This window comes from Pelodiscus sinensis, chromosome 7 (genome assembly GCF_049634645.1).
Source record: "Pelodiscus sinensis isolate JC-2024 chromosome 7, ASM4963464v1, whole genome shotgun sequence".
NCBI lineage: Eukaryota > Metazoa > Chordata > Testudines > Trionychidae > Pelodiscus > Pelodiscus sinensis.
Window position 1 is genome coordinate 33,609,217 of NC_134717.1, and position 17,715 is coordinate 33,626,931.

A 17,715-nucleotide genomic window follows, 5' to 3' on the forward strand; every position below is an offset into this window, starting at 1 on the left:
TGCCTTCCTGAACACACAGTCTATGTCCCCTTAACTTCCTATCTTTCCCTTTCAAAAAGTAACAAAATAATCTGAGAATGACACCATAGTCCAGTGATTAGGGCCTGAACTTAAGATGTTCAAGTTCCTCCATCTCATCATTTGTGAGTGGAGAAGACTCAAACTGGAATTTTCCACATACCAGGTGAGCTTCATAATCACTAAGGTGAACATTACAAGAAAGATCACTGCCACCTTTTCCTCCTGGCTATTTTGTATGGAGTGAGATATATTCGGAGTGTCTCTACTATCAGGGGCAGATGACAGTTTTGCAGGGCCCTGGGCAGCGTAATTCTGCGGGGCCCCCCTTTGCCACGGCGCATGTGCAGTGACGCCATGCGCATACACAGCGGCACCACGGCGCATGCGCGGGGCTTTTTGAAGCGCGGGGCCCAGGGCGGCCGCCCCGTTCGCCCTGCCCTATATCCGCCCGTCTACTATAGTGGTCACCAACCCATCAATCGTGATCAACTAGTAAATCCCAGAGCCTCTTACCAGTCTGGCACCATGTTGCTCCCAGAAGCAAAGGGGGGAGATCAGTCCTGGTATAGGAAGGCTGAACTAGTTAAAATTTAAAGTAGCAGCAGTCATGATCAAGTCCCAATTCCAACTGATCACCTCCTTTTCCCTCTTTCTTAACACACTGTGTCTATGTTTTGGAAGAATTTGAAGGACCTCCACAGTCTTTGCTTACCAAAGCAGAAACAGTCCCCAGTGAGCTCTGAACAACTGAAGCTGATGGGCTGTGTGGTGGGGTCATGGGCGAATGGATTCAGACCTCATAAGTCTCAGAGAACATTCCATAAGAACGTTTAGTTTATTTTCCCTCCCTTTTTTTAGATCGCCTTTTGAATCCAGCACTGATCTTATACTTGAAGAAGATTTGGATTTGGAGACTCCCAAAAGTAGTAGAAGTAGCTACAGGCAGAACCTGTTGCTGCAGGGCAAAGAGCTGTGACAAGTCAGACAGGTTTCAAGCCTATTGTGTTGGGCATCACCCTTTAGGAAAGCCTGCAGAAAACAGCCAGGTTGAAATATAGACTATCCAAAGGGAGGCAGGCTCCCCTAAAGTACAAATTGTACTAAACAAATAAAAAGTAAAAGAAAGAAAAGTTAGCAAGCTGTGCAGCTAGCCGAGTGGGCACCACAACATTCCATCTCGAGCCGCAGGTGTCTGAGAAGGAACCAAAATGGTAGTGGGTCTGTTCTTCCCTATATACACTCACACCAGAGCATGAGGAATGTGTAGAGCAATGTTTCTTAAACTTTTTAAGACCAAGGAACACCAAACAATTTTTTATGAGGAACACCGAGGATTTTTTGTTGAGCAAAAGATCGCATGCCCCTTTAAGGGCAGCCATTTTGAACTCTGTATTCTTCACGGCACACATCCAACTGCCTCACGGAACACAGTTTAAGAAACACTGGTGTAGAGTGCAAGTGTAAACCCAGAGGCAAATACTCACTCAGGAGTGGGCACATCCTGAATTACAGCACTGATATCAATAATTACTTTATCAGTGTTCTACAGTTTGAGATCTTCAGGAAGCTGCAAAGAATTTTATAGCTACACAAACACAAAAAGACCAACAGTGGGAGAAGGAAGCATAAGAACTTACAGGGTGCTGCATTATATATGGTTGAGGTTGCATCCAGGAAGGACTCTGAACCTAGAACAAGAATAAGAGTTAATTTTCGCCAACTCACTATTTTTCTTGAATGAATCCATTTAAATATTGTGATTATTTTCTCAAACGTAACATAAAAAGCTTTCCCTTGATCATGTGCTTTACTAATCAGCATTTGTCTGATGTAGAATAGAAAACATTGACTCCTATTAAAACTCCTATTGACAAACCTTAGCTCTGTTGGAAGGAGTAAAACTACAGCCTAATGGGAAGGCAAGATAAGGATATAACGTATCCTGTGCAACTGTTGAAGCAGTAGGTTTTATTCGCTTTAATCTAATTTGTAGTGCAAGTCTTAGAAACTCTATGGAATACTCTGTAAAGGTCCCCGTAGACAGATTTGTTTAGCTTCCACTCATGTTGAAGTGTGAAATGCCCATGTGTTCTTGCAAATCCCAATGGAAAAAGTAACCAGAAAGTCTCAGAAAACACTGGATAGTTTGATCCAACTTTATGCTTAGGTGGAGTTGGAATGAAAGGACTGGCTAGTCTGATAGTTGTTTCTATTTAGTTTGCAAAGGGTAAAATACTAGTAATTGTGCTTCAACCTATTACAGGAACAAGGATTAGCAAATGTAGGTTTCTCCTGACAGGCCAACAGTACAGTAATCTCAAAGACCAGGAAGAGAAAATGAGTTCTGATAAGCACAATCTCTTCAATGGCAAGCAGCCCTTTGATTTTTCATAGAAAGTGAGATTGACTGTGTCTGTTACTTTCTGAATTGAGGCAGGGCAACTTTAAAAGATTCTTCTAACTACAGCAGTGGTCAACAACCAGTAGATCAGGAGCCTCTGGCAGGGGATCCTGACTGGTTTGGCCAAGAGGCTATCAAGTGCCAGCACTTCAGCTGTTCCTCCCCCCCATTGCTGCTCCTCTCCTACCCTTTGTGTTGAAGCTGCCCCTTCCCTTGGGGAGCCTCCCGCCTTCTGTGCAGGGCAGGAGAGGGAGAGGAGGGTGCTGATGTCAAGGTGTCCCCTCCCACTCTGTATCCTTTCTCTGCGGAGCACAGAGGGGGCACAACATGACTTGGGATGGAGTTTGCTGGCTGCTTTAGAGAGTGGTGCAGGGCCAGGGCTGGAGTGAGCCTGCCTTAGCCCCACTGCACCAACACGCGGGAGCTACCTGAGGTAATCAGGGTCCAGCTGGAGCCCACAGCCTGAGCTCCTACCCGTCATGAACCCCCTCCTGCACGCCAAGCCCCAAGCACCCCTGCATCCAAACACTGTCCCAGAGCCTGCACCGAGAACCCCTCCTAAATCCCAACTGCCTGCCCCAAGAGCAGCTCAGAGACCCTCTCACACTCCAGATCCCTTAATCCAAGACCAGAGCCTGCACCCCAACCCTCTGCCCAGCCTGATGAAAGTGACGGAGGCTGGGCAAGAGAGGGAGGATGGAGTGAGCAGGGGCGGGGCCTTGGAGAAGGGGTGGGAGGGAGGCAGTGGGAGGGAGGCAGGACAAGGATATTTATATTTGAGGTAGATCTTGGACTGTACTTAAACTCAAAAAGTGATCTTGTGCTTAAAAAGGTTGGAGACCACTGAACTACAGTGACAAGCTAGTCTGCTTCTCTTAGTTGAAAGAGGCTACCTAGTACTCTTGCTTCTATTTTTGAAAAAGAGAAGTCAAGGCAGTCTATAAATATGGAGGTGTCACATCTCTGTTTCCTATCAAGAACATATACATAGGACGAGAAAAGTTTCCAATCTCTTCTGTGCACCTATAATAGGTTAATTAATCTGTGCTTCCACTACCTATTGAAAATTGGTTATCCAAGATAGGCCATTATGGTACTGCCTTCAAAGTCAATAAATCCTGAGAATTATAAGTTTCTACCCTCTGTCTCCCCTACTCTGCAAAAACTCAGTGATTTTAGTTTTTATTCCTTGTTAAACACCCAAAGTGAATCCTTGTTAGACTCTTACTGTCCTTCAAGAAATCTCTCTGATTCTTTCCTTTATTACATGTGAAAACTGGAATTTGGCATGGAAACACTGAGAAGTTACTTGTGAATAAAATGTAGGCTTTCTAGGCTATTTCCCATTCAAATATACAGCATATGGTATTGCATATTTCCAAATATCTGTTACTAGAAGTGTTTTTCAACATGTGGCACAAGGCTCAGATTCTATTCAGTGAATAGAAGTTTCAAAATGGTTTCATCCCTTTCATTAGAAATGAAAATGAAAGAATAATTCTGGGTAGAAGGAAGTGGGTTTTTTCTGGCCAAAAGAGTTTCATAATGTGTGTATTAATCACATCATAATTATAGATCCATGCTTGCTGAACATACAGCATCCTATCAGTTACACAATGCATCATGAAAATGAAATGTTTTTCCTGGAGCTGCAGCAAAACCTGTTCTTAAGAGTTAGCTTTACTGAAGGACATCAGATTTCTTAAAATGTAGTTAGTGTTTGTACTCTTTCTGCAACTCTGATAAAGCCAGATGAAAGTTGTAAGTCAGCTGAGGAAATCAGTCAAAGCACCAGTCAAACTGCACAAATAATGTTGGCCTTAAGGACTCTGGGTTTCTGAATTCCCCAGTTCTCACTTTGCCTTCTACTTTTTAATGACTGAAAAGTGTCTCAAAAGAAAAATATATAAAGAAGGGCAGGAAATAGTGATTTTGCAGAAAGTCACTCAATTCACAACAAGATGTAACTGCCTCTGCTCCTCCTACCTGCCTCTGCTCCTCACAGCGTGTACCCGTATACATGATTAACTGGGCTCATCTTAACCGTTACACACAACCCTCCCCCCTTGCTGCCTCTGTATCAGAGGTAGCAGGGGGGACAGATGGGAGGCAGGTAGGGGGAAGTACACGTGGAGAGACAGCTTTTAACTGGCTCTCTACGTGGGCCAGTTCCCGCGGAGCCACTTCCCTTACCCCGTTGTAGCCCACAGAAGAAGCAGTGGTGTTGGGCAAGCGGTAGCTGGTGCTTGGGGGAAGTCCGCTTTCAAGCTGGCTCCGTGCATACTAACTCTCACAGCGCCACTTGCCCATCCCAAGTCCTGCACTGCTGCCTCTATATTAGAGGCAGCAGCACAGGTGCGGGAGAAGAGGGTATGTGGGAGCTGGTACACATGGGGAGCTGGCTTTTAAGCAGAGCCACCTCCTTCCCCGCTGCCTCCCACAAGTCAGTCCTGTCTCTCTCCCCCCACCGCATCGCCCATCCCCACATACACCTTATCCCCCTTCCACACTCCCTACACGCATTGTCCCCCCTCCCTCGAATTTGTTGAGCTGTGCGCCCTCCCCCAACCACAGCAGGTGCCACAGCCCATCCCCCACCCAGCCCAGCCCGTCTGCACAGACATGTGGCAGCTTTGCTCCATGGTGAGCCCAGAGCACAAAGTAGCCGCTCTGGAGAGCTGATGAAGTGGCTGCAGTGCAAGACCTGTCCAGCTTGTAGCAGGCCGGGGAGAAAGCGCCTGAGCTAAAGCCGCAGAGCGCCAAGCTGTGAGGCAGATGTGTAGGCCAGGAAGGCTGGGGAGCGGGGTCCAGAGGCAGGTGGATGCTGCTCCAAGGGGTGCATAGAGACAGAGCTCCCGGGAGAGTGTGCTGGTCCAGGTCACCAGCACACGCTGGAGTCACTCACTCGGGGAGGGGGCGAGGGGGACCTGCTGCGTTGTCCCCAAGCACTGGGGCTGGGCAGGGCCGCAAAGACCTAAGCCATGCGACAGGCACGTAGGCCGGGCAGGCGGGGGGGGGGGGGGGGCAGAGGCAGGTGGATGCTGGTCCAAGGGGCACATGGAGATGGAGCCACCGCCCCCCTTCATTTCACAGAGCAGTCACATGGTCAGGGCTCCTGGGGACACAGAGTGATGTGATATCACTCTGTTGTCCCACTGGAAAAGTTTTTATACGTATGAGCAGGGCTCGACAAATAATACAATCTACTCGCCCGTGGCCGGACAGCACGGCTGGCGAGCGAGGCTCGCCGTAGTTCGGCAAGCCCTGTGTATATGAGAGAGAGAGATTAATTTTTGTAAGCTTATTGTAATGGGAGGCAAAATTACTCATGACACTTGCCTCTGCTTCAGTAACCACAGATGACATACTTCCACTGAGCTGAATGTGTTTTGGACTGGTCTCAGATTCCTAAGTGTGCTTTGCTTTACAATCCTGATTATACCAAACTCACTCCTGGTTTCAAAAAGGCTCTTTTAGGCCATGAGATGCTTTGGTTCGTATGTGGAAATATTTGTAGTTGACCTCACACATGTCCATGATTTTCTCTCAGATATCTGAACTCTTCTTCAAACTTTCTCCCTTACAGTGTAGTGAGTGCCTAATCTTGTCTCAGAACTTCTAAAGGTCAAAGGAAGCTGAAACAGTGTGGCTGATTCTTCAGGCAAAAGCCAGGCACCCAAACCAAAGAGGGTTTAAATAAAGATATTCTCTTACAAAGATCCTACAGACAGAAAGGATTCAACAAACTGCCAAGGAGGACACAAAAAACTTTATATGTAATCCACAAGTGGTCAATAAACTCCTCAGTAGTAACCACAAGCAACAGTCTTTATATTGAAAGATTCTCTCCATCTAATTACACTGCTGTGCTACATAAAACAAGCAGCGCTATAAAACAAGCATCCTATTCACAATTCACGTGGCATTTGTATTAATCCTGTATGGAATTTAATAGCAATTTTATTTAAATTTAGCATTTTTGCAGAGACCCATAAATAAGAATCAGGCCCTATGAATTAATTCTGCGACTGGGCTCTAAGTACTAACCTGGTACGTAGAAACTGGAGAAGCAATATATGGCGTAATAGATGTTTGAGTGATCATCCTATTTGTTGCAATACTATACGGTGAAGGATAAAATCTACAAAATGCAAAAAAATTATTAAACTCCATAAATGTAATAACTCAGTGCATCTTTCATAATGCAGAAAATTCTTTTGTTTGTTTTCACCATTTGACATACCCATTTTGTAAAGCAGCTGTAGTTGGATCATAAGTAAGCGTCATTCCAGCCTTTAAGGAAAAAAATAAATATGTACATATATATGTATGTATGTATACACACACACACACACACACACACACACACACACACACACACTTGTGTGTGTATATATAAAATGGAAGGGTTGACAAAATTCTATTTTGGAAATAGTTTACACATAAATCCATCTTTGCATGCATTATTCTTTAGTGAAAATCATCAGTGATGTTTTATTTTCCTATACTGAGGGAAAGGTTAAAAATAGGTAAAAATAATTACACAATAAAAGGAGTATGAAATTGGTATGATGGGAAAAAAACAGGCACGTTTGCAATTATTTACTTCTCTTGTATGTTGTAAAATGGGTACAGTACTGTATTTCAATCCCGACTCACAAGGTTCACGTGACTTAACCCATTTCAAAGCTATCTAACAAAACATTTAATTTTATGACTGAAGTTGTATTTTTGGTAGCTTTTCACAGGAAGTATCTATTGTGTATAAAATCCTGCTCCCCTGAAGTCAAGTGCAAACTTTGACTTCAAGAGTACAAGGATTTCATCTTTTATATTTACATAGAGACACGGGACTGAAGTAGGCATCCTGGGTCACCAAGCTCAGTCCCTTACTATCACAGTCAACTCTGCCATAATAATCCCACGCATAAATTTATCAAACTCCACCCTATAACCAGTTAGATTATAATCATGATTGAGAGGCTGTCCAGAATCTCCCCCTCCATGGGTTAGACATCTATCTACTCATTTCCAGCCTAAAATGGCCAGCTTCTATACATCTGTTCTTGTGCCAACACAGGCCTTTAGCTTACATAACTCTTCTTCTTCCCTATTGTTTATTCCCTTGATGTACTGAGACAGAACAGTCATATCTCCTGTCAGCCTTCTCTTTACTAGGCTAAACAAGCTAAGCTTTTTCAGTTTCTTCTTATAAGGAGTCATTGATTACCAGCACTTTACCAAGTATTGCAAATGAGATCTTACTAATACCATGACATTAATACTTCCCAATCTCTACTAGAAATACCTTCTCTGATATATCCTAGAATTGCATTTGGCAGTTACATGATCACATTACATTGGTTACTTTTAATCTTCCTGTGATTGTCAATACGGTTCTTTTCCCTCTCTTGTTTCCAAATGATAAGCTCCAAATGTACAGCAGAAATTCTTATTAGACCTTAAGTGCATTGTGCTCTTAAATTTCATCCATTTTTATTTCTCTAGTGCTAAAGGCCATCCAATTCTTTCTGTATAATACGCCGATCCTCCTTTGCATTGAGGATCAACAAGTTTTAGAAGACAATAAAGATAACATTTTAATATTTTATAAAGTTACAAAGTGGCATGAGAGAGTTGTTGGCACACACACAATATGCCAAAAGGCCAAGCCAAAAAGTCTATGTGTCTATCATTTTCAAAAGTATCATTATCACACACCCACACTAAAGCTTGAAGAGAGGACTTACAAGTCTCACCTCGCCTTCTCTATGCCACGCTCTCCCATTCTGTATATATTTGTTCTGATTCTGTCTTTTTTTCTGTCCTCCATCTGCAAATTTGCATAATAAAGGTTCTGCAGGAGCTAAAGGAATAAGGAATATTTTGAATTAGGCATTCCAAATACTGTATATATTTATAAGTTAAACATGGTAAATTGTATTTACTTTTAAAATATATATATATATATAAAATGTTAAAATTACAGCATTAACACAGACCCTTGATAGAGCATCAACTAGTGGGCAGGAGAGAACATGAGAATACTTACTCTGCAATACACTACGCCATCAATAGTTGGCAACCAAGTTACATATAAATATACAGGGATACAAATATTGAGAGATATGGGGATCAATCTATTTACGTCTAAGCATATATACCCACATTTGTTTAAACTACTATTTTTTCATAGTTTATTTACCATGTTGTAAAGTATAAACAAGTAAACTGATCACATACAAATACTGTCAAATGCCTAAAACAAACTAAATGGAAAAATGAACAACATTTTCTGTAATCTCTTTCAGTTACAGTCATCAGGTGTTACTTCTAAAAACATGTTAAATGAGATATAAAATGAAAAATTTAAACTGATTTGTTCCTTTAAGACAGATTATTAATAAGTAGGTAACATCCTATATGGCTATGGACTGCAGTTTCTTCTTAGCTCTTCTAGTTAATTATTATGTATCAATGTAAAATGATGAAATAAGAAGACTGTTAATAAGACGCATGACCAGGATATGTTCTAACACGTATCTTATGTGTGTTGCATTGTTCTGTGAACTAATGAAGACAGTGACTCTAGTTCTGTGCTGTGCCTTTAAGGAAGTGCAATTCAGGAAGGAGGCAGGTTGTTTGGAGGGGCTTTAAGCCCCTTTTGCGCTTTCTGCATTCTGAGTCTGGTTCCCTTTGTCAGTTATAGCATCCCTTAGACATTTTGGTAGCTTCCCCAAAGGTGCCTACATTCTGTTTGGCCAGGCCAGAATAGCCAGAGCTCAGAAAAATGTAGCACAAAATCTCCCTTTCTTAACATTGTCTCTGCCCACAGAACTGAAACCTAAAATTCTTGATTTTTGTCCCTTTACCTCACCCTTTTGTGTCCCTCAGAAAAAAGGATCACCAAGAGCTTTATAGTGTTTTCTCTTTTCTAGTCTTTACATAGTAGACTAACCATGATTACCACTTCTATTTCTTATTTCAACATATAAGTAGTTATAAAGCAAAATATATAGGTGGAAAAATTTGCATCTTACTCTTCCCTCTTATTACCCTAATTTATCATCCTCCTGAGTATTTATCACTGATGCACAGTCTTTTTCCAAACCCTCCACACCCAGAGGGTGGAAGTATTATTGTGACTTGGCTCTTCACAACTCACTGCCCATAATTCCTGCTACACGAGCTGTCTAAGTTATTTCATGACACTCCTTTATCCTTTTCCTAAAAGGCAATATCCCAGGGAGACAAAGCCGGATCTAAAAACTTGTAGTTTTCTAAATGTGAATTGGACATATAGGCTTGGGAGACAATCAAAATGGTAGCATACTGATAAAAAAATAAACCAAAATCTTTTAATATAAATATAGTTAGTACCCACAGGCTATTCATGCTATCTAACGATGCTAACGCTGATTGCTTCTTCCATTTTTGTATGACTTGTTTCTGAACTTTCCAACAGTAAGGACTGGATAGCTCAAAGGATTCATAACAAGACAAAGACTTTGACCTGTAAGCCATCTATTTAACTGACTCAGGATGGTAGTGGTCAAGTCATTATCTGGGGCTGGACTATGTGAAATGAATTATTGAAACTATTTCTGGTTCTATTGGGAAAATACCTACATCGCACCTGACATACTTCTTGGCAGTCTAAGTCCATGCATCTTTCATGGAAAGAGGCAGAAATACCCTTGCAGGTGGTCGGTCTCTAGTGGTCAAGTTTGAATAGGAGTCATACCAATTAGAAAGCTTGCATTGCTCCTGCCTATATTGTATATTTTCAGTAGACAAACAGAAATATTCAGTGTCTGGGTCTAGAATTCTGGAACCTTCCTTGAAAACACTTAAAAATGAATCTGAAAGGGGAAATTAGCTACTATTTCATAATGATGAATTAAGATAGGTACAATTTAAGCAGACAATATGGGAAAAAATTCTTTGTGATGTATAGTACCAGATAGAAGTCCCACAAGGAAAGTGGTAGAAGTCCCAGATGAAAAGCCAAATATTGAAAAATATACTATAGAGAGTAATGTTGCAATGTCAAGGAAATAGACTTCAGCGCCAAGAGTCATTTCCATCTCTGACATCTACTATTGACAGAACAGGTTTTTTAATTTCTTATCATTCTGTATCTTTCTGGGGAATGTATCTTATAAAGGTACTGAAATATCTGTACCAGAAATGCCAGATTTCTATACTCTTGCTCGTGTTGGATAGCATCTTATTCCACAAATTGCCCAGATGAAGTCAATACGACCACTCTGAACCAGGCACTGCTCATGGTGAGTAAAGGTAATGAAATTCTGGACTATTTTTTAGCTCCTCTATTCCAAAATTTTGATGCATCCATTGTAATGTGTGTAAGCCTATGATTTAATGTAGGGAAAAACTTATGGCAGAGAAAGAGCCTGTGACACTATACTGAAGTCTGTTTTTATAGGTTACTTTGAACCACATCTAATGATAAAGGAAGAAGATGCATCATCTAAAAATATAACTTAAATTTTGATGCAGTGAAGAGTAAGTGGCTTGAGTCATATAAAAGTGTTAGAGAATTCCTACAATATGCTTCCAACCACTACTATGGTCTTCACAGGCAGTGAAAACTTAAAACTCCATTATTCTTTCTTTATAACCCCCCCCCCCCAGTGACACAAAACTGTCACAAAAGGGTTCCTTTGGAAATTACATTTTCCATCTGTGTTCTTAGACCAAAAAAGTGATTTACTTTGTATTGTCAAAACAAAATCTGAACAAACATTTGAACAAACAATAAAAGCATAAAATTTTCTGCATAGCTCAGTGAAAACAGTCCCATGGCAAATTTAAAAAAAGGAAAAAAGTCAAACGAAAATGTATAATGACTGAAAAATTACTTTTATACACTGGACTCTCAATGTCCGAATAACCATTGCATAAAACAACCAACCTCCTTATTCCCAACCCGCCAATCTATGTCCACTTAGAACTTGTCTGAATGTTGTGCCCCCTGCTTTGGCCATGATTATCCATGCATTTTTGCCCTCCAGACTTGATTATTGCTATTCATATCTAGAAAAGAAGCCATATGCCTTGCAAGTTCCAATTGGTATTAGGGATGTATGCGACTAGTTGAGTAGCTGACTACCTGATAAGCCTAGGCTTATCGAGTAGTAAAGTCACTACTCGACTACTAACTCCCCTCCCCGCTTGGCTGCCTCTGTATTAGAGGCAGCAAGTCGGGGAGCAGGCTTATTGGGCAGTTGAGTTAGACTCTATTTCAGCCAGTTCCCCCAGCACCATCTCTGTGGCCTCTCATTGACCAGTCAATGGAAATTCCATTGACTACTTTATTAGCTAATTAAATGCTACTTAACATCTCTAATTAGTATAAAATGCAGCAGCCCTTATAGTTAATTCCACAAACTGCTGTTAGCACACCACTGTGCTCTGTTTTTTTGCATTAACTCCCCAATCCAACTGGACTTACAGAATCCAATTCAAGTTCTCTGTCCAGAACCCCCACAATCATCGCCTGTTGGACCCTATTAGCTCTCCCTCTGCAACCATGACCTTCCACAAGAGCTATGTTCATTAGAACCATGAATCAGTCAACCACCAGGGGGAGATTTATGAGATAACTTGTAGAGAATCTGATCCTACATTATGGAATTCCTGAAACATATTAATGACCCTGGGCCTCGCTACATTCAGAACTTAAAAATATATATATAATTTCTGCAGTGTAGATTTCCTTCAATAAATTTTACAAAATACTCAACACAAATAAATTTGCACATATACATAGCACATTTCTCTTGAACATAAAAACATAAAAAGTCCAACTAAATGCTAGTCAAACTATTCTTCCATTGGACTGGGAAGGAAGAAACATATTGTTATGTATATTGTTTAATAGTTGGGTAAGTGCTCAGCAGGAATACTAAAAAGTGGGTAATTAGGTAATCTTCTAACTGCTGAAAATCTTAGCAGTTACATGCTTACATGCTGCTGGCTCTGCAGTGTAAAGCTTATGCACTCTGTAGTGTAAAGCTTATAGTACAGAGCCCACAGCACGGATTCAGAGGCAGCAGCACGAGGTGGCAGCCAGCTCCCTGGGAGTCGTGTACACTGGAAGCTGGCTTTTAAAGCTGGCTCCCCGTGCATACTGGCTCCTGGCCCCGCTTCTGGGGAGCTGGCTGCACGGGGTGGCAGCTGACTCCCTGGGAATGGAACCAAGAGCCAGTGTGTAACCATTATGGTAACTGATAAGCTCATGTTTATTGGTTAGCCATTTAAACGGTTATGCTATTACATCCCTAGTAGGCATCTAAGTAATGGGGACAATTTAATTACCTCGATAGACATTAGACAGATTGGTGGTATAGAAACTGTCATTACATTATTGAAAGAATGGAATTTTCAAAAACATGTAAGTAGATTAGAAACACAAGTCTCATCGACGTCTAATTGAATTTATGCTCCTAAGTCACTGAGGCACTTTTGAAAATCTCATCCTATAGGAGTAGTTATAACAAACTACTATAGTGTTACATAGATGCCCTTTGTGCTAGTAGTTGTTTCTTCTCTGTATGTACTTTTCCTCAGTTAAACTAGTAGAGTGATTAATGCTACATGGGCAGAACCCGGGATGTACAGAGCACTAGCATCTCCAATGAAGTCATTTTCCTGCTACTATAAATTGCCCCTTCCCTTTTTTTAAAAAAGGAGACCACTGTGATATTTACTTACACAATTAAAATGCTAGGTTTCCTATAGGAATGTAAATTATTCTGTGGTATATATAGGACAATAGCAGTCTTACCCAGAGTTGCCTGGGCCCTTAAGGGCAGGGCCTTGGGGATTTGGGAGGGGTGTGTGCAGGAATCTTGGGAGGTGCAAGATTGAGGGTTGGGGGATGAGGAGGTATTCAGGGTAGGGAAGAGGGATCTCCCAGCTCACGAGGAGCCTGTTCTCTCTCATTCTCGCCCCCCCCCCCAGCACCTCGTAGCCTACCAGCAGCCTCCTCTCTCTTCTCCCCACTTCCAGTGTCCCACCCCCCAGCCCACTAGTGGAAGGGTCTCCTCCCACTCCGAGCCTTTTTTCTACCTGTCCCCAGTACTGCAGCCAAGGACCAGAAGGGGAGGAAAGGGTTTGGGGTGGGGGGAGGTGGGGTTGGAGCTACTTACTCGGTGTACTGGAAGGCAAGATGGCAGAGTTCCAGCCCTTCTGGTCACTCTGCAGGATAGCTCTCCCATATATACAGATCTAGATGTATGTACAACAGTCTCTCTTTTTTATTAAATGTATACCTTCAGAAACTCTGAGCTGTCAAATATTTACCATGAAATAGAACATGGCAAAGTTAGTGCTACTGAAGCACACTAAGCTTTTGAATTCCTTTACTTTTGAATGTTAAAGTTTCAATTATCAGAAGGGTGGGTGTGTTAGTCTGTATCTGTAAAAACAACCAGGAGTCCTGTCACACCTTAATTTATCAGAAGAAGGGAGTTATAGATACGTGATCAGAGATGGCAAGGGATTTGGTGCAACGACAGATTCCTGGGTTAGCGTTTCTGTGGTATGGTGTGTGGTTACTGATATTTGCAGTGTAGAGCAGTGATTCTCAAACCGAGGTCCGTGGACCACTAGTGGTTCGGAGCTGCCTTCCAGGTAGTTCATGGCTCGAGCTCATCCACCCTCCCTTCTTCCCTCCTCCCCGCCAAGCACAGAACCCGTGCAGGTGCTCCAGCCTTACCCCCGAGGTTGTAGCACCAGTGTCAACTTCCTACCAGTCAGACACCTACCCTCAGCATGCTCCTGCACTCTCCCTCCTGGCTACACACTGCACCTTCCTTTGCTCTTGTCCTCTTCCCCTGGCCAGACAGCTTACCCTCATGCCCTCCTTCACCGCATCTTCTGCACAGATCCTGCACCCCCCATCCCTATCCCACTCACTGGCAGCCCTATCCCACTCACTTAACCCTTCATTTCTGTCCCCACCCCAGAGCCTAGCGAGGTCCACAAAATCCACTAACCATGGAACCCCAGAAGAGTAAATCTGGCCTATGGGAAGCCCTGAACCTTGGTTCTCCCTGTCTGTTCCCCTCCTCCTGTAGGGCTGGAGTGCCAGAGGATTGAGGTGTCTCATCTGGGGGGGGGGGCCACATCAGCGAGGTTTGGGGTTTTTTGGAGGGTTTTATTTACTTTTCTGGTCTCATCTGATTTTTCTGTGGGACAGTGGCCCCGACCCAAAAAAAGTTACCGACCACTACCATAAATAAAGAAAACATGGAAACCTTTTGTGTTGGACATAAACTTTTTACTTTATTTAAAATGTAGTTTGATAAACTAAGATGAGAAAGTTAAAGCACTTACTCTGCTTAATAATTTAAATTAATATTTCCTTTCTTATTGGTTAAATGAAATCATTCTCCCTAGCTGCAGCACTAGCAAAAAGGCTCGGGTGTAATTATTTAATTAATGGTGTTTCCATTAGCAACTGGTGGTCCACAGAAAGGTTTGTATTGAGCCAAGTGGGCCATCAGCCAAAAAGTTTGAGAACCAGCGGTATAGAGCATATCTATACAAATGACACCATTACAGGATCTAACCACAGAGGTCACACCATCAGAGGCACGTCCACCTGCACATCTGGTAACATGAAATATGCCATCAGATACCAGTAATGACACTCTGCCATCTATACTGACCATATCGACAGTCTCTGCCCCAAAAGGACAAATGGAAACAAATCAGACATTAAGAAAGGTAACATACAAAAACCAATATAAAAACCATTTTAACCGCACTGGACACTTAGTAATGGTTTTACAAGTAGCTATTCTCCTCAAAAACTTTGAAAGCAGACTACAAAGAGAAATAGCACAGCTGCAATTCATTTGAAAATGTAACATGTTCAAATTAGGACTGAGTAAGGTATTAGAATGGTTTTCACACTACAAAGTCAATTTTCCATCCCCATCAGTTGCTAAGAGTGAGCCACATCCATCCTAACTGAATTGGCCTAATTAACATTGGTCCTACACTTGATAAGTAACTCTCTTCTTTTGATATATTAGTGTGTGTGTATGTATGTATGTATGTATGTATCCCTGCCTCTGTAATTTTCACTCTAATGCATCTGAAAAAGTGGTATTTACCTATGAAAATGTATGCCCAAATAAATCTGTTAAGTGCCACAGGATTCTTTTTTGAATTTTATCAATATTACAGTTGCATTCACTTTTGCATTTAAATACAGAAAACTCAAGAAAGGTGGTTTTAAAGTATTACTATTTTAAACAGTTTGCTTAAAGGCTCCATATTTTAGTATTTTTCACAGCATATTGCCAAGTAACAAAGCATATGGTACCATTGAATCCTGACATTAAAAACATCACTACAAGGATGCAGCAAGACCATACAGCTAGACAACTTTTGCCAAAAACTGGATTTTTAAAAAAACTAAATCATGTCTGTCTAGTGCACACCCAAAATCCACACCAAATATCAGCAGCTTTATATTTTTAGAGAGAAACTGAATGGATTCCAGCCTCACCAAATGAATTCTCATTTTGTTGAACATAAAGCTCAAGGGCCAAAGGTCATCCTCCTTATCCTTCTCACAGTGCCAAAGTAGCACGTTTTGAGTTGTCACAATTAACGTCTCTCTCTCTCTCTCTCTAATTACTGTTCCTTAAAATTAAACAGCAGGCACAAGATGGGAGAATTAACATAAAAATAAAACTTTATTCTAAATTTAACATTTTATTCTAGACTTAAAAGATAAAATCTTGGCCCCACTCTCTTCAGAGGAGCACGTTTTCACCCAGTAACTCCAAGACCAACAAGTAACTGTGGTTCTTTCAAAAGTGTTTTTGACATGTATTCCAATTCTGGTGCATACATGCTCCATTGTCACAAGATCAGAATCTTTTTGAATAGCACTCTCTATTGGGACCACATCTGTATCCGGTAGCTGAAATCATCCATCAGTTCTTTCACTAAAGCAGTGCTCACCTGGAACACTAGTAAAGTGCACAGAACTCCATTATATCAGTGAAGGAAGTTCATGGAATTCAGTGGGTGAAATATACATGGAAAGTGTACACCTCAAAGAACCACAGTTATTACAGGCTGACTGACTGATCTTTCTCCTTCAAGTGACTGTCCACAAGGATTCCATTCCTAGTGAGTCACAAGCAGTCCGCTTGTTTCCTGAAGGTGGGTGCTCTGAACTGGAACCCGCTGCCAATAGGAGAACTGAGTGAAGCTGTGAACTCCAGATTGCTAAGTAGATCTGAATCCTGTGTCGCCTTAGATTAACTGACACAGCTATCAACTACTTGGTGAATTCTCTCAAAAGTCATGGAGAGTCTGAAAAAGGCCTATGCATTGTAATTGCAGTCATCATTCCATTAGCTCCTGTGTCGATGGCATTAGTGGCAGGTAATAAGGTCTGTGCAACCAGATACCCCTCTGACACTAATGATGTGAGTTCTTTTCTGTGTTCCTGCAGGGGCTTTAATATGAACAGTGACAGCTGATCTCATTTCAGGAAGATATATTTAGCCATGAATAATAAGGTATATTTAGCCATATGGATAGGTATAGATATGATATGGGTATCTATACACTGTCTGAGAAGTGTGTTTTAAGCTGGGGTAGGCAATTTTTTATGAAGGGGCCATTCCAAGAATTTGGAAAGTGGTCAAGGGATGCACTTTTCCATATTAATGGAGTAAGTGTGGGGTCTGAGATGGAGGTTGGGTGCAGAAGGGAGCCTGAGCAATGCATTGGAGTGCAGGAGAGGGTGTGGGGTCTGGGAGGGAGTTTGGGTGAAGGAGGGAATTGTGACCTGGGTTACGGGACTAGCGTGCAGAGGTTTGGGTTATGACCTTGAACGAGAGGGAGTTGTGACCTGGGAAGGGGGACTAGAGCGCAAGAGCGGGTGGAGGGGTATGGGCTGTGATGAAGGGCAGGAGGGAGTTGTGACTTGAGGCAAGGGACTGAGGGAGTGCAATGGTATGGATTGTGACCTGGGGTAGAGGACTGGGGTGCAGGAACTGGGATGGGATATGGGGACAGAGGATTTGAGTTATGTGGGTATGGGGGCAAGGAGGGGCATAGTTTTAGGTTGTGACCTAGGACAGGAGGTGTCTGACACATGGAGAAGAGGATTGGGATGCAGGAGGGGTGCAAAGTTTTGGGTTGTGATCTAAGGCAGGGGATTGGCTTGCAGGATCTGGGAGGGATATGGGGGGAGAAGGGGAACAGGGGGTTTGGATTATGTGGAGTAGGAG

At 42.2% G+C, this 17,715-nt stretch overlaps 1 protein-coding gene across 3 annotated transcripts in view; it reads right to left on the bottom strand.

Moving 5' to 3' along the window:
- The window catches only part of RBMS1 (RNA binding motif single stranded interacting protein 1), a 224,942-nt gene that overhangs the window by 11,866 nt on the left and 195,361 nt on the right, over positions 1-17,715 (bottom strand). For 2 of the 3 annotated variants that reach the window (XM_006111645.2, XM_006111646.2), the window contains exons 7-10: positions 8,173-8,288; positions 6,666-6,715; positions 6,470-6,563; positions 1,659-1,709 (exon numbers count right to left, since the gene is read on the bottom strand). In XM_006111645.2, the coding sequence (XP_006111707.1) occupies positions 1,659-1,709; positions 6,470-6,563; positions 6,666-6,715; positions 8,173-8,288 (311 nt within the window). The remainder of the gene's footprint in view (positions 1-1,658; positions 1,710-6,469; positions 6,564-6,665; positions 6,716-8,172; positions 8,289-17,715) is intronic. The other variant, XM_006111647.2, reaches the window with a different exon arrangement.